Source organism: Lycium ferocissimum, chromosome 1, assembly GCF_029784015.1.
Source record: "Lycium ferocissimum isolate CSIRO_LF1 chromosome 1, AGI_CSIRO_Lferr_CH_V1, whole genome shotgun sequence".
Classification (NCBI taxonomy): domain Eukaryota; kingdom Viridiplantae; phylum Streptophyta; class Magnoliopsida; order Solanales; family Solanaceae; genus Lycium; species Lycium ferocissimum.
The window spans coordinates 25,922,965-25,939,533 of NC_081342.1; the positions used below are offsets into that span (position 1 = coordinate 25,922,965).

The following is a 16,569-nucleotide window of genomic DNA, read 5'->3' on the forward strand; positions in this document are numbered from 1 at the left end:
TCCATGTATTGCAGGAATCGAATTCGGGGATGAATTCTTTCCAAGAGAGGGAGAATGATGTACTCCACATAGCCAGCCGTGATGATGATGTTCCATCAAGCTATGTTGATGATGATTCGTGTGTGCCATGATGTAGTCAAGGATGATGATGCATTGATTTCGACGACGAAATCCTTCTAAGAAGGAGAGAATGATGCAAGCCAAACTGGCCATCATGCATTCCAGCAGTCCGGCCAGGATTTTACATGACATCCATCTATGCTTTGGAGATGGAGTCTTCATTTCAGGAGCTGTGGACACTTCCGAGCCCAGGAGAGGAGCCCACGATCAGTTTATGATAGCCATGGACGGAGTCCCATGCGTATGGCTAATGATTTGGAGCCATGTGAGGCCATATTTTAAAGGCCAACTTGTGGCTATTATTTTAAAGTCCAGGTGTAGACTTTACCTATATAAGCTACACTTACAACTATGTCTCATTTGGAACCTATCTTGAAATATATGAATATTGAGCTTTTCTCTCTAGTTGAGACTTGTTGTGATTTGGTGGACTCCAAATTGAATAACCTTGTTTTGATCATTCAATTTGTAAGAGATAGTTATTCTCTTGAGGATTGTTGCATAAGATAGGTGCCTTTGATCCTTTTAGAAGGTAACTAGGACTAGTTCTTCTAGTTATTGTCTAATTGTTTATCAATTGTGCCTTCTTTTCTATCTTGTCTTTATTTTCTTGCATCATTGATTAATTGAATGGTTCATGTATTTTCTCTAAAATAGATCTTAGGAGCGGATACAACCAAATCCGGATGAAACCCGGAGATAAATGGAAGACGACATTTGGAGATAAATGGAAGACGTCATTCAAGACCAAATTCGATCTCTATGAATGGTTGGTGATGCCTTTTGGTCTCACCAATTGTCACACCCCAAACAGACGTGAGTGGCACCCACACTAATCCTATAGTGGGCGAACTAATCCCTTAACCCATTATTAAGCCAATTTCAATTACTTAACCCAGTTAAAAAACATTGCTCACGAATAATGGAATAAAATGTTTGACAATAAAGTAAATAAAATAGCAAGTACGGAAATCTAGATATTACATTCCTAAAATCTGAAAGTCACCGTACAAGGACTCTAACCAACAATTTCTAAAAAAAATATTAATGGTATAACGCGGACGTTATCAAATATAGTAACGCAACGTGGTTGGGGTCGAACCCCACAGGGAATAGGGTGTGAAAAGGTTACTAAATTCGTAGAATGCTATGTTTAGGTCTAATGTCTTAATCCGATGATTTTGGTAAAAGTTGGGTTTTTAGTAACTAATTGCTAACTATTGCTTTGGTTGTGAATTTATGGTAAAAGAAACTAAGGTTGTGTCCCCTTTAGATAGAGTGTATGATCATGGGTATTGATCTTGATATACTTCTAATGGATCATTATATGAATGCACTTAATCTCTATATGAATCTCTACTATTTCCCAATAAATAAAGATTATTTCTTTCTATGATTTTCCCAAATATAAGAAAGTAACTATGAAGAACGATTAATCATGCCAAGTAAATTCTTCTTATTCCTAAGTGAATTTATTAAACAAAGTTTAAAGCTTTGAGTTCTTGTTGTTTATTCTTACCAACCCTAATTATTTTCCCAAATAAATCAAGGTTTATGGCTTTAATCAATGTTTGCAACCATTAATTATGAATGAAGAATGAAGAATAAACAAACCCTAATAATCCATTATATGTATATCAATCACAAACCCAATCACAAAACACCCATCAATTGGGTTCACAACCCTAGTAAGGGAAATTAGCTACTCATGACAAAGAACAAGAAACAAGAAATTGAAGAATTCATAATTGCTTACTTTGGAAGAAAAGAGGAATTGATAATACTTGAATTGATGTTTGAACCTTCAAAAACTAGAGAGTATTTAATGTTCTAAGTTAAAATCCAAAAATATGAGAACTGCCGGTAATTAAAACCCTACAATGACTATTTATATGTTCTGAAAACTTGAAAGTTGCAGATTTGCACTTTGGTCCCCGTCGATACGAAATACGGTTCGTAAAGTGGTTTACGGACCGTAAACTGGTTTACGCCCAGACTTGCTTCCCAGTTTTGAGCAACTTTGATCTTCTGAAATACGGACCGTAAATTGGTTTACGGTCCGTAAACTGCCAGGTCGTCTTTCAACTTCCAAAACTTCGACTTTCTGCCAGATGCTCACATGGTTAAATACGCCTTGAAATACGGACCGTAAAGTGGAATACGGTCCGTAAAAGTTGTTCGTAAATCACCATATCTCGGCGACTTTTTTTCTCTTATTCTTTAATACGACCATGGAATACGGCCGTATTTGAGAATACGGTCCGTAAACCGAGTTTACGACCATTTCTTCGCACTTCCAATTGTTTTCGGTCCAAATCGTTCATTACACCGAAAAACACTAAAAACACATTAAATAGACACTGACTTGCTTAAAAACAAGTAAAACTTCTCGTAAAAAGGCCTCGAATGTGCCATAAATGCCCGACACATCAACACCCCCAACTTAAAGTCTTTGCTTGTCCTCAAGCAAGCCATACAAAACAATGACTCAATCTAACACCTAGATATCACAGAGTAATAATGTCTACATTGGTTTTGACTCTCAACTATCAGCATGCGCGTTTTCTCAAATGACCATCCCCACTTTCTCTTTTCAAAACAATATACACACTCAAGAATGCTATGAATAACAATGAAGCTTCAATGCATGACATTACATTATCGAACATATTATGATGCACACAAACGCTACTTTAGGCGGTCACTTTATTTTGCTCAATTCTCATCCTTACGCCCTCACACAGACCAAAGAATGTCCCAACACACATATATACCACAAGAATGGGACGAAGACGAAAGAGAAGAGAAAAACACTCACACTCACAAAGAACTTCATATCTACACATGCGAATACCATAGGCTTGCCCTTATTTTCTATGTCTTCATCCTAGGCTCGCTCGGTTGTGATCTCATTAGGGCTTGTTTTGGCTTGTAATGTAGGCTTAGGGACGGGTAGGATACTTTTTGGATATTAGTGACTCACCTTCCTTGAACACTACACATCTCTTCACCTTAATTCACCTCTTTTCTTTCCAACCCCTTTATTTCCTTTCAAGTTTTCGACCTCGATGTGATTTTATTCCTAACCAACTTACAAATCTTTTTGTGTTACCATTTTCTGATTTTTTTCTTCTTTTTTTCTTTTTTATTTTTTTTTTTATATGTAACTACCACATCGGATCTCCACTAGCAAACTCCACCACCCCCAACTTATGTTTTTAACATCGACTTCACATTTAACTCACCCCCAACTTAGGCACTTTGCCTCATCTATCTAGTAGCATCAAGGAGGGAACGGGTGCGAAGATGGATACATTGCAAAACGGGTGAGGTTTCATATTTGGCTAGCCAAGAAAAAGGTCAAAAGGCTCAAAAAGGGAAACTAGGGATATTTTCAGCTTTGGGTAAGGCTTATTTAGGCACAGTGACTATTTACACAAAGAAAGCCTAAGATCATTTCACAACCGAACTAACTCTCGGATTTCAAACCAGACCAACCGGGCAAGTTCTAGATTCTACATGCATAAACAGAATCAAACTAACAACTCACACACACATTGGCATAAGGACGATTATTTTTACAATTGTGACCTCCTAAGTAGTCATTTATCGCACACACAATACCCCAATAATCATAATGTCATATAAAGAATCAATCATGTCAACCACTAACTGTTCTAAGTATGCATTTTTCAAATTTTCGAGGGGTCCAAAATTTCCACAAACCATAATCACATGCTTTTAGTTAAAGAACAACACCAACTAAGTCAAAACTACTCTATTCAACCTAAGCAACAACTTAACATGCCAGTTTCAACAAAAACGACACCCCTCAGGAAAAGAACTCTGGCAAAAAAATGCCGAGGGGGTTCCTAAACATTTATCTACACTACATTAGTGCCAACACTCCCACCCCCAACAAAAAAATCAAGCACTGTCTCAGTGCATCACGTATAAGAGCGAGGGAAAGAAGTGGTACCTTGGCACCCTTGGTGCCGTTCGAACTCACAACTGGCCCGCTGCATCCGGCGGCTGATTCGTGGACTCTCCTGGTTGGCGCTGCGACTCAACTAACGACTGAAAGATTGCTGCGCATTTCCTTCTCCTCTGTCTTCTTTAACCTCTTGGCCAACTCCTCTCGGGTCCTCGGATGGCTCACGGACCCTTTTCCCCGTATCGCGCGCATAAGTGGCTCGGTGTCCTCTGCCTCCTCCTCAGAATCCAGCAAATCCAACACCTTAAATGTAGTAGGCAAAATGGCACGAGGTGCTGGCACTGGGGCGGCTACCATACCCTGCACTTTGAGTGCCTCAAGCTCCTTCTTCAGCTTATCCAACTCACTCCTCAGCGAGACAGACTCCCCACCGGGTGTGGTCTGCTCTCGAGTAAGTAATTTCGACTCGAAGCTGTCCAATCGAGCCTGATACAACTCGTGCTTTTTCTCGAACTCCGCACGGATTTCTGTGGTCGCCTCTGTAACCAACTGCTGCACTATTTTTACCACTTTCGGCTTAAACTGTTGCAAGATTTTTCCACACCTTTCGCCCTCACCGCCTTGATTGCAATCGGGCCGCAACTGTAATTAGCGGGGCTGAAGTGAAGCAACTCCAACTCTGGATCAGCAGGCTCGGATGTCTCAGCGGCAGTGGCAGACCCCGAAGGAGGACCCTGTGTGGCTGGCGGTGGTGGTGGAGGCCTCGCCTCAGAAACACCTATCTCGGCTGCAGAAGCCGGTGTATCTACGGTATCTGGGACACCTGTAGTGGGGGCATCAGTCGCAGCAGCAGCAACACCAAACTCGGGCTCTCTTGGGTCGGTCCCCATAAGCATGGCTTGGACTCAACTCTATCTGAGTGTCGTCGTCATCACCGGACTGATTTGCCTCTCGGTCCGTCCTGCCCTTTACCTTATTTTTCCTCCAATCTCCTATACGAGCAGCAGTGATGGTGCGAGTCCCATTCGGGGAAGCCGAAATATCCTTGCCGTCTACACAATTCCGTGATAAGACACGGAAATACCATATTCGGTTGGGCTTGTGTGCCCGCACACGGCTCTCTCAGCAATGAGCTCCCCAATATTCATCGGATACCGCGACATCAACGAGGCAATAGTTACTGCCTGACTGGTGGAGAGAGTATTGTCCGCCTGGGTTGGAGTAATCCTGTACCGAAGCAATGTCCACCAAAACTTAGCTTCCGTGGACAAACAACTTTTGGCAATCTTGACTCTCCCATCATTAGTCCATTTCTGCTTATGTGGCTCTGATGTGATGATTGCAGCAGTTCATTCCCTCACCGATTTCTTGTCCTTCCGGTCTCTTTTGTCGAGGAACAAGGCTCGGAAATCGGTCGGTGCCACAAAATCATTACCGAATAGGACTTTGTTGATGGCTTGGAGGAAATATCGACAAGCGAGTTCGGGACATCACATTTTCCAAAATAGGTATCTCATGCCACGCACGACTCGATTTTTTCATTGACATCAACACAGGCCCATATGATGCATAGAATTCCCGCACAATATGCGGAGCATAGTCTCCCGGTTCATGAGTGAAAACATCCAGCTGGTACATTTTGATGGTATCGTCCAGCTGTGGATGAGCCGAGATCCCGTAAAAATCAATCGCCGCTCCTCAAATATTTTTCTCTGTGGCTGCCCCCCAGTTTCTGTCCCAGCCATCCATTGGTCATACAATTTCTTTGACCCTTTGACTGAGAATCTAAGTTTTTCTTCTTCTAATCGTTTGGTCCGGACGGCCAGTTTACGACCCGCTGGAGGCGTACCATCATTCGGACCATCACTTAGCCCTGCTGAGACACTCTCCTGTGCTGTTTGGTCGGCAGCCCCCTGCTTGATGCTTCCGTGGCAGAATCCCCCTCTTCAGACTGGGAGGGTTCCGCCGCAGATGTGGACGGGGTCATGGTTGGGGGCGTAGATGGCCTTGCCGATGTGCCTTGCGTGGGGGCCCCTCTGACCTTTGGTGGAGGTATAACTTCTGCGCACTCGGATCCTGATCTTTCCCCTTCCGAGTTGGAGGGTTCATCGATCAAATTGAAATCCGAGCGCGCTTTCTTCCTCGTGCCTTTGCTTTTGGCCCCCACTTTCCTGGCATTCTTTTTCTGACCCATACCTGCAAAAGACACATCATATTAGCTACCAAGGAACATCCGAGCAAAAATAAGAACAAATTAACTGTGCATCAAAAATTTCTGTCTGTGATCGTAAACTCAAAACACGGACCGTAATTTGAAGTAAGATCCGTAAACTGAGCTCGTAAACTGCTCATTAGCTTGGTGAACTTTCTGTCCCTCAGTTAAATGTTTAAAGACTGATCATAAACTGAAATACGTTCCGTAAACTGAAATACCGTCCGTAAACTGAGATCGTAAACTGCTTATTAGCTTGGAGAGCTTGCTGTCCCAGTGATTATGCTTAAATACGGACTGTAAAATAAAATACGGTCCGTAAATCACGATCTTTTTTCGCATCACAGACATAAAGCATGTTTTGATTTTCGGGTTTCGTTAAACATCTCGGTTTCACATTGTTATGGAGATTGGGTTACTCAGACTTCACCCAATTCTCTACTAATTGTTCATTAATCCCTCCGAAGTCAAGCTATTGGTGGGCAGACCAACACTTGAAATGTTGAATTTTAAGATATGGACTTTTATTAACAACTTTCAAGGAGAATTAAAAGAATTTAACATTGTTATCCCCACACAAGATCATTAACCAAGTTGGGCAAACATTAATTTCACCAAACCTATCCTAATCAGCACTTACCACCAAATTCAAACTCAATGTTGTAAAATAAGAGTGGAGTGTCAATCATACCTGTTATTGGTGAACCCCAGATCACAGTAAGCAAAGATTTTGAGAGCACAACTTCAATCACAAACCAATTTAAACCTAGGGCAGAGAGAATTCAAATTTGGGGGGAGTGGATAGGTTTTTCAAGTGTGGGTAGTGTTTTTATGGAGTTTAGAAGGTGGGAGATGAGGAGGTGTGGTGGGAAATCGTGGGATGGAAGGAGGGAGTTTAGTGGGTTTGATCGTGGAGGGGAATTTGAAAGGAGGGGTTTGATCGTGTGTTTTTTTCTCTGCCCGTGATTTAAACTGCTGTCTTCTTTTATTAGCAGCGTTTCGTTTCCTTTTTTTTTTTTGTTCTAAATACGGTCCGTAAAGTGATTTACGGCCCGTATTTAGAGATGTTGATTAGGGCAGTACACTGTAATGTCTCATGAAAAATTACGATCAGGTTTACGGACCGTATTTCAAAATACGGTCCGTCCTCCATGGTCGTAAACTGCCATGTCGCATTACAGTGCTTACTGTTCTGTGACATTGTTAAATACGCCCCAATTTACGAGTCGTATTGTGAAATACGATCCGTAAACTTCAGGCGTATTTTGCAATGTTGCAAAACAGTCTCTTACTACTGAACTTACCTGCTATTCAGCAATATTCTCAGCAATATATTCCTGCACCAAAACAACCATTACCCTATATATGATCAAAAACAAACAAAACAAAAATAAACATTACACATGGGTTGCCTCCCAAGAAGCGCTTGATTTAACGTCGCGGCACGACGGTGGTGACCATTCACTCCTTATCAGTGTGCACCAGATCATCGTTCATTCCGAGGTGCTTCAACCTGTATCGATCAACAATCCTATCCTCCGACACCATCCCGTGGTAGTGCTTCAATCTCTGCCCATTCACCTTAAATGTCCGAGTTCCATCTCCGGACTTTAACTCAATCGCTCCATGGGGTGAAACACCTACCACCTCAAACGGCCCAGACCACCTTGATTTAAGCTTACCGAGGTAGCAACTTCAATCGAGTTAAACAACGAAATACAAGATCACCCTTGTAGAACTCTCGCTTCAAGATCTTCTTATCATGGTAATGCTTCATCCTTTCTTTATACGGTCTTTGCACTCTCATATGCCCGTACCGAAACTCATCCATCTCATTTAGTTGGAACAACTTTGAGCTTGGTTGCTTCCTCCCAATCCATATTCGGTTCTTCAAAGCCCACATAACCTTGTGTTCAAGTTCAACCGCAAGTGACAAGCTTTTCCAAATACAAGCTTGAAGGGTGAAGTCCCAATTGGAGTCTTGAACGCAGTTCGGTATGCCCATAGAGCATCATCGAGCTTGCGGGCCCAATCAGTTCTATTTGCATTGATTGTTTTTGCTAGAATACTCTTGATCTCCCTATTGGACACTTCAACTTGCCCATTTGTCTGAGGATGATAGGGTGTTGCCACCCTATGTTTTATACCATATTTCTCCATTAAACCAGCGAAAGCTCTATTGCAAAAGTGGGATCCACCATCGCTGATTATAGCTCTCGGAGTACCGAAGCGAGTAAATATGTTCTTCTTGAGGAACCCGATGACACTCTTGGCCTCGTTATTAGGTAAAGCCACTGCTTCTACCCATTTTGACACATAATTCACAGCAACCAGAATGTATTTCATGCCACCTGAACTCACAAAGGGTCCCATGAAGTCAATCCCCCAGATATCGAACACTTCTACCTCCATAACAAAATTCATAGTCATCTCTTGCCTTCTGCCTATGTTCCCTTGCCTCTGACATTGGTCACAAGACCGCACCAATAGATTAGCATCATGAAATATGGTCGGCCAATAATAACCGTATTCAAGTACCTTAGCTGCAGTCCGAGTTCCACTATAATGACCCCCAACAGGAGAGTCATGGCACGCCTTTAGAATCGCCATCACTTCACTTTCCGGAACACATCGCCGAATGATGTTGTCAGCGCATGTTCGGAACAGATAAGGCTCGTCCCAGTAGTACTGTCGAGCATCCCGCAAGAATTTCTTCTTTTGGTAGGCTTTGATATCTTACGGAACTATACACGTGACTAAATAATTTGCAATATCAGCATACCATGGTGCCACTTCCATGTGCACAGCCAACACCCTCTCATCCGGAAAAGCATCATCTATGTCAAGCTCATCAGAAGGTCTCCCAGCCTCTTCAAGCTGAGAGAGATGGTCAGCAACCTAGTTTTCAGTGCCCTTGTGGTCCTTTACCTCAAAATCAAACTCTTGCGAAAGAATAAAGACGGCTACCCATCGATCGGTCGCGGCTTTACTTCCTTCTTTGCCATGAGATATCCTAAGGCTGTATGATCAGTGTAAACTACGACTTTGGACCCCAACAAGTAGGCCCAAAACTTCTCAAAAGTAAACACAATGGCAAGCAACTCTTGCTCCGTCACTGTGTAATTCATCTGGGCAGCATTCAGTGTTCTGCTTGCATAATAGATCGGGTGCATAATTTTATTGTGCCTACCCCAAGAACAACACCTATTGCAACACCACTCACACATCAGTTCAAATGGCAAGGACTAGTCAGGAGCAACAATAATAGGTTCAGTAGTAAGACGCTCTTTCAACTCATCAAACGCCTTTCGGCACTTATCATCAAATGCAAACTTCGCCTCTTTTTCAAGAAGCTTGCACATTGGGTTAGCAATCTTGGAGAAATCTTTGATGAATCGCCTGTAGAACCCAGCATGTCCCAAGAAACTGCGGACACCTTTGACTGAGATAGGTGGTGGAAGTTTTGCAATCACATCAATTTTCGCTTGATCTACCTCAATTTCCTTTTCAGAGATTTTGTGAATGGTACTTCTCCCAATTTAGAACGAGATTGGTCTCCTCACATCTTTTCAGCACTTGACCCAGATGGCCAAGACAATCCTCAAATGAATCCCCCACTACAGAGAAGTCATCCATGAACACCTCCAAGTAATCCTCTACCATGTCGGAGGAGATTGACATCATGTACCTCGAAAAGTGGCAGGTGCATTACACAACGCAAAAGGCACCGGCTAAATGCAAACGTCCCATAAGGACATGTAAAAGTAGTCTTCTCCTGATCTTCCAAGGCAATATTGATCTGATTGTAGCCCGAATAACCATCAAGGAAGCAATAGTAGGAATGCCCCGCTATCCTATCAAGCATTTGATCAATAAAAGGCATGGGGAAATGGTCCTTGCATGTGGCTGTGTTGAGCTTGCGATAGTCCATGCAAACCCTCCATCCGGTCACGGTTCTAGTTGGGATCAACTCATTCTTTGCATTTGGCACTACAGTTATGCCGCCCTTCTTAGGAACACATTGGACTAGGCTCACCCATTTACTATCAGCAATTGGGTAAACCACTCCCGCATCCAGCCATTTGATGATCTCTTTCGTAACTACCTCTTGCATGTTCTCGTTCAGTCGCCTCTGATGCTCTACACTCGGTTTGTTATCTTTCTCCAACTGGATTTTGTGCTTACGGATCCCGGATGGAATACCTTGGATATCGTGGTCCATCCAATAGCACGCCTATACTCTCTCAATACCTCCAAAAGCTGTAAAATCTGCTCCTCAGTTAGTAGAGCTGACACAATCACTGGCAGTGTATTGTCCGGACTAAGAAACTCATACTTCAGATGTGAGGGAAGTTGTTTAAGCTCCAATTTAGGTGGCTCAATGATCGAAGGTTTTGCTGGAGGAGTTGTTCTATTTTCCAGATCAAGATTCAGCTTCTTTGGTTGGTAAGAATATGATCCCAACCCAACAAGTGAATTTATTGTCTCCACATAACCTTCCATGTCTTCAGCATCAAAATTAACTAGAATACCAACTAGAGCTTCACCCAAACTTTCTTCTTCCATCTTGAACTCCACTGCTTCATCAATAACGTCAATCGAATCAATTATCGAAATGCTCTCGTAAGCAATTGGTAACTTCATCCCTTTGCTGGCCTAAAAAGTCACTTCTTCATCGTTGACTCGGAATTTGATTTCATTTTTCTCTGAATCCATCAGAGCTCTCCCTGTAGCAAGGAAAGGTCTCCCCAGAATAATAGGAATGTCCCTATCAACAAGACACGGTCAAGAATTACAAAATCAGCGGGCAACATAAAATCACCAACCCACACAAGTACATCATCAACCAACCCAACAGGTTTTTTGATAGACCTATCAACCATTTGTAACCTCATAGTCGTCGGCCTTACCATCCCCAAACCTGATTGTTTGTATATAGCAAGGGGTATTAAATTAATACTCGCCCCATTATCACACAAAGCGCGAGCAAAATCATGGTGCCCAACAGAACAAGGAATGGTGAACGCCCCAGGATCTCCCTTCTTCTGAACAGTAGTTGAGATGATGGAACTCACAGTGTGAGTCAAACTTACGGTTTCATGTTGAACCATTTTCTTCTTGGTCAGCAAGTCCTTCAAATATTTAGCAAAACCGGGCATCTCCTTGACAGCATCCAAGAAGGGGAAATTTAGAGATAACTGCTTCAACTGATCATAAAACTTCTCGAACTTAGCATCTTCCTTCTTCTTTACCAACCTCTGAGGAAAGGGTGGTGTAGATTTGAAAAGCTGAGTCAAAGGGCGGAGAGCCCCTTTCACAGGCTGCTTGCTCGTGTTCTCAGCTGCCTTCACAATCTTCGGAATATCAGCAACCTTCTTGTCAGTAGCATTCTCATCAACAATAATGGATGCTTCAGACTGCACCTCATCCTCTTCATCTATCGGCTCAAGATCAATCACCTTCTCATTAGCCCCTTGGAGTATTTTACCACTCCTATTTGTGATGGAAAACACACGGTCTACACCGCCTCCCCCATTCTTTGGATTTCGAATAGTGTCACTCGAAAGTCCTCCCTTTTTAGGAGGGTGCTGCTCTCTAGAAATATCCCTCATCTGTGATTCGAGCTTCTGAATAGTCGCTGTATGGGAACCCACTGTCTCTGTCAGCCCAGATAAAGCCCTCTCAGAACCCACTATCTCTGTCAGCCCAGATAAAGCCCTCTCAGACTTAGACTGATTTGCTAGAATCTTCTCAAGCATTGATTCAACCCTCGAACTACTTTGCTCTGTTGACTGCCCTTTCGGTGGTATATAAGGATTGGAACTCTTGTTCCCAAAGTTGTTGCTGTTGTTGTAGCTCCCTTGGTTCGCACCACCATAATTATTGTTGTAGTTCCCAGAGTTGTTATAAGCACCACGACCTTGCCGAGGTCTCTCACTCGATTCTCGACTCGATAACCACCTTGGTAGTTCTCTTTGGTAACCCCTTGAGAGTGATTAACATAATTAGCATCTTCAACTCGCATAGGGGGCCCATCATGGAATGGACCATCTTGAGTATGGTACATCCCTTTCGATAAAACTGCATTTCCTCACAAATATTTACCTTCTTGATCTGGGATTCATCAAACTTCTTCGTCAGCAAGGAAATATTTGTTGCAAGTTCTGCCAATGTTTGTTGGGTATCTTGATTCTCCTTCACTATATTCTGGATCATAGCATTACCAAACGGTACCACATCAGCATTGTTTGAGTGCCAAGCCAGATTATGAGTCGTCAGCTTGTTAAGGATGGTGGTCACCCGTCGAGAAGATTTGTTCATGAAACACCCATCAGCTGCATTATTCGCAACTGACTGCATCACTGGATCTAGCCCTCGGTAGAAATTCTCCATTAATATGTTATCCGAAAAACCATGATTTGGGCTCTTCTGTAAATAATCCTTGAATCTCTCCCATGCTTCATATAATTGTTCCCCGTCCGTCGCTTAAATTCATAGATCTTGTCATGAATTTCACCTTCTTGCTAGGAGGGTACCATTTTGTGAGAAAAACAACCACCATCTCCGCCCATGAAGTAATTGAATTTCGGGGCAGCTTCTCAAACCATGTTCTTGACTCTCCGCTAAGGAATATTTGAATAACCTCAACCGAATAGCATCTTTTGGAACGTTGTTCTGAATGTGATTTGCACACACATCCGCAAAATTTTGCAAATGACGTTGAGGGTCATTCTCGGTAGAGTTCCGAAAGTATCCCTCAAGCTTCAACAACTGGTATAGAGAGGAGTCAATCTTCACAGTAGCAGCTCCAACTCGAGGCTGAACAATAGCAGATGCATAATCCTCCTCTGGAACAAGCTCAGCGAAAACATTCTCATCATCCGAATCATTCGCTTGATTGTTCAACCGATTCCCCCGTTACCGGCGACGTTGATTTCTTTGATTCGATTCATGTTCACCTGGTTTACACAGAGTAGCAAACAAGGTGTGATGGAATAAGCAAAAGACTTCAATAAAGCAAACACTATTTAGTAATTTCAAAATCGTATTCCCCGGCAATGGCGCCAAAATTTGATACGCTCAAATTACACCTATTAATGGTATAACGCGGACATTGTCAAATATAGTAACCCAACGAGGTTGGGGTCGAATCCCACAGGGAATGGAGTGTGAAAAGGTTACTAAATTCGTAGAATGCTATGTTTAGGTTTAATGTCTTAATCCGATGATTTTGGTAAAAGTTGGGTATTTAGTAACTAATTGCTAACTATTGCTTTGGTTGTGAATTTATGGTAAAAGAAACTAAGGTTGTGTCCCCTTTAGATAGAGTGTATGATCATGGGTATTGATCTTGATATACTTCTAATAGATCATTATATGAATGCACTTAATCTCTATATGAATCTCTACTATTTTCCAATAAATAAAGATTATTTCTTTCTATGATTTTCCCAAATATAAGAAAGTATCTATGAAGAACGATTAATCATACCAAGTAAATTCTTCTTATTCCTAAGTGAATTTATTAAACAAAGTTTAAAGCTATGAGTCCTTGTTATTTATTCTTACCAACCCTAATTATTTTCCCAAATAAGTCAAGGTTTATGGCTTTAATCAATGTTTGCAACCATTAATTATGAATGAAGAATGAAGAATAAACAAACCCTAATAATCCATTATATGTATATTAATCACAAACCCAATCACAAAACACCCATCAATTGGGTTCACAACCCTAGTAAGGGAAATTAGCTACTCATGACAAAGAACAAGAAACAAGAAATTAAAGAATTCATAATTGCTTACTTTGGAAGAAAAGAGGAATTGATAATACTTGAATTGATGTTTGAACCTTCAAAAACTAGAGAGTATTTAATGTTCTAAGTCAAAAGCCAAAAAATATGAGAACTGCCGGTAATTAAAACCCTACAATGACTATTTATAGGTCCTGAAAACTTGAAACTTGCAGATTTGCACTTTGGTCCCCGTCGATACGAAATACGGTCCGTAAAGTGGTTTACGGACCGTAAATTGGTTTACGCCCAGACTTGCTTTCCAGTTTTGAGCAACTTTGATCTTCTGAAATACGGACCGTAAATCAATTTACGGTCAAGTAAAAATCGCTGTGTCGTCTTTCATCTTCCAAAACTTCGACTTTTCGCCGTATGCTCACATGGTTAAATACGCCTTGAAATACGGACCGTAAAGTGGAATACGGTCCGTAAAAAAGTTGTTCGTAAATCACCATATCTCAGCCTGACTTTCTGTTCCTCTTATTCTTTAATACGACCATGGAATACGGCCCGTATTTGAGAATACGGTCCGTAAAATGAGTTTACGACCAATTCTACACTTCTAATTGTTTTCAGTCCAAATCTGTTCTGTTACCTGAAAAACACTAAAAACACATTAAATAGATACTGACTTGCTTAAAAACAAGTAAACTTCTCGTAAAAAGGCCTCGAATGTGCCATAAATGCCCAGCACATCAATATCCTCAAATAACCCTCTTTCACAATCAATTACCAATTATAAACAATGAAACACCAACGCTCAAGCTGAAAGTAGTAAAATGAACAATAAAGTTTCAAGCTCTGTCATATAACCTGTACACACATGCTAAATGGTATTGTTTTTCCCAAATAGCCATGACCTGCAGGGGATCCATGGTGTCCATGTACCACTCGTTCCGGGACGAACCTCTAACCACAAGCTCATAACTAGGCTACATCGTCACCCTCTGTCAAATGTGCCGTAAGAGATGTATATGTTCCATCTCAATCATCATCAACAAATGCCTCATAATCAAATCACAAGAGTAGCTCAAATACACGTGTCAAGTCAACACCAATAAAGTATAATCAAATAACACAAGCCACAATAAGACTCACAAATAATCTGCTCAATAATAATATAATATATAGCTTTATCAATTCGTCTATGAAGGGTACATATGAACACCTCCCTTTCAACAATCTCAAGAAGATAATTCAAGTTTATGAGCCTCAACAATGGAGAATCACTTCACACAATTAAATCACACAACTAACAACGAACACCAAACTCCAAGTCCGAAGACCTAGACATGCTTTCTCTCAAATAATCTACGGCATATACAATCAACTAATCAAAGTCTAACTCAAGTAAACTGTAACCTACCTCAAAGGCAGATTTGAGCAATGTAATCACTTCGCAATAGCCTTTTCCTTTTGCAATGCCTTAGAACGTTCAAAGTCTAGAAATCATAATACTATGTAAGTAATGATTATTAACTTAATTTATAGGTTCTATAATCAAATCAACCTTACATATTTGGTTTTAGCCAAAGTTCCCAGTTTTATTGGAACCCTAGGTCTCAACAAATAACTTCCCATTATTGAATATCCAATTCTCATGTTAAGAAGTGATAATCTCTACTCTTAGATGATTAAACAACATTAAACCACAATAAACAATAACCATTAATATTCTAGGGTTTTCTTGGTATTTATGTTCTACCCTTCAATTCCCATTAAGGGTCTATTGATTGAAACAAGAATCTAATATGAACGTTATACGAAGAAAGTTGGTGATTAAGGCTTACCTTTGATGGAGAATAGTGCCCTAGCCTTAGAAAGTCACCTCTATGCTCTTGGGAACTGTTTTGGGGATTATGAGAAGTGTGGGCCCGAAATAACTACTTAAACTCGTCATTAAACTTAATTATCCTTCTTTGCAGTGACCACAGCTTCGCTGCAACGGACTCATTGCAGGGAACAGGTTCTTCGCTGCAACAAACCCTGGGTAAATTCCACCCTTCATTGCAGTGAACCCCTTTTTCGCTGCAACAATCTCGCTGCAATGAAGAATCCTCGTTGCTATGAGCCCTTTTTGACCAAAGGAGCTCGAAATTTCACAACTTTTTATACTTAGTATCTCAAAATCATTCTAAGGCCCTATGAACACAAACCACCAACAAACCAAGTTAAAAGTACATCATAGAGTCACTTATAAGTCACAAAATACAACATACAACACAACCAAATTTTTTAGGTCCGCTCATTTCTAGCCTTGGGAAAGTACTAACAAGGGTATAATGGTTAAAAAATGCAGAATGACCAAGTGGGTCATTACATCAGATACCAATTGAATAACTGTTCATCCCCGAATGGACAAAAGGAAAGGAAATAAGAGGAAAAGTACCTGACCCAGCGAAAATATGGGCATATTTATTACGCATATCTCACTCGGTCTCCCAAGTGGCTTTCACAGTAGGACGATTCTTCCACTGGACCTTAACTGTCGCGATTCCTTTTGACCTCAA

At 41.3% G+C, this 16,569-nt stretch overlaps 1 protein-coding gene and 1 non-coding gene across 2 annotated transcripts; one reads left to right on the forward strand and one right to left on the reverse strand.

The window, feature by feature from the left end:
* Positions 1 to 7,573: 7,573 nt before the first annotated feature.
* Positions 7,574 to 8,426, reverse strand: LOC132063601 (uncharacterized). The gene is made up of 3 exons (XM_059456235.1): positions 8,173 to 8,426; positions 7,732 to 7,959; positions 7,574 to 7,625 (listed from the first exon to the last, which is right to left on the reverse strand). The coding sequence occupies exons 1-3, from the start codon at positions 8,424 to 8,426 to the stop codon at positions 7,574 to 7,576; spliced, it is 534 nt and encodes a 177-aa protein (XP_059312218.1).
* A 4,249-nt stretch (positions 8,427 to 12,675) lies between these two features.
* LOC132031579 (small nucleolar RNA R71) lies at positions 12,676 to 12,780 on the forward strand. Its single transcript, XR_009408310.1, has one exon. It is a non-coding gene; the product is annotated as a small nucleolar RNA R71 (small nucleolar RNA).
* Positions 12,781 to 16,569: the final 3,789 nt, after the last annotated feature.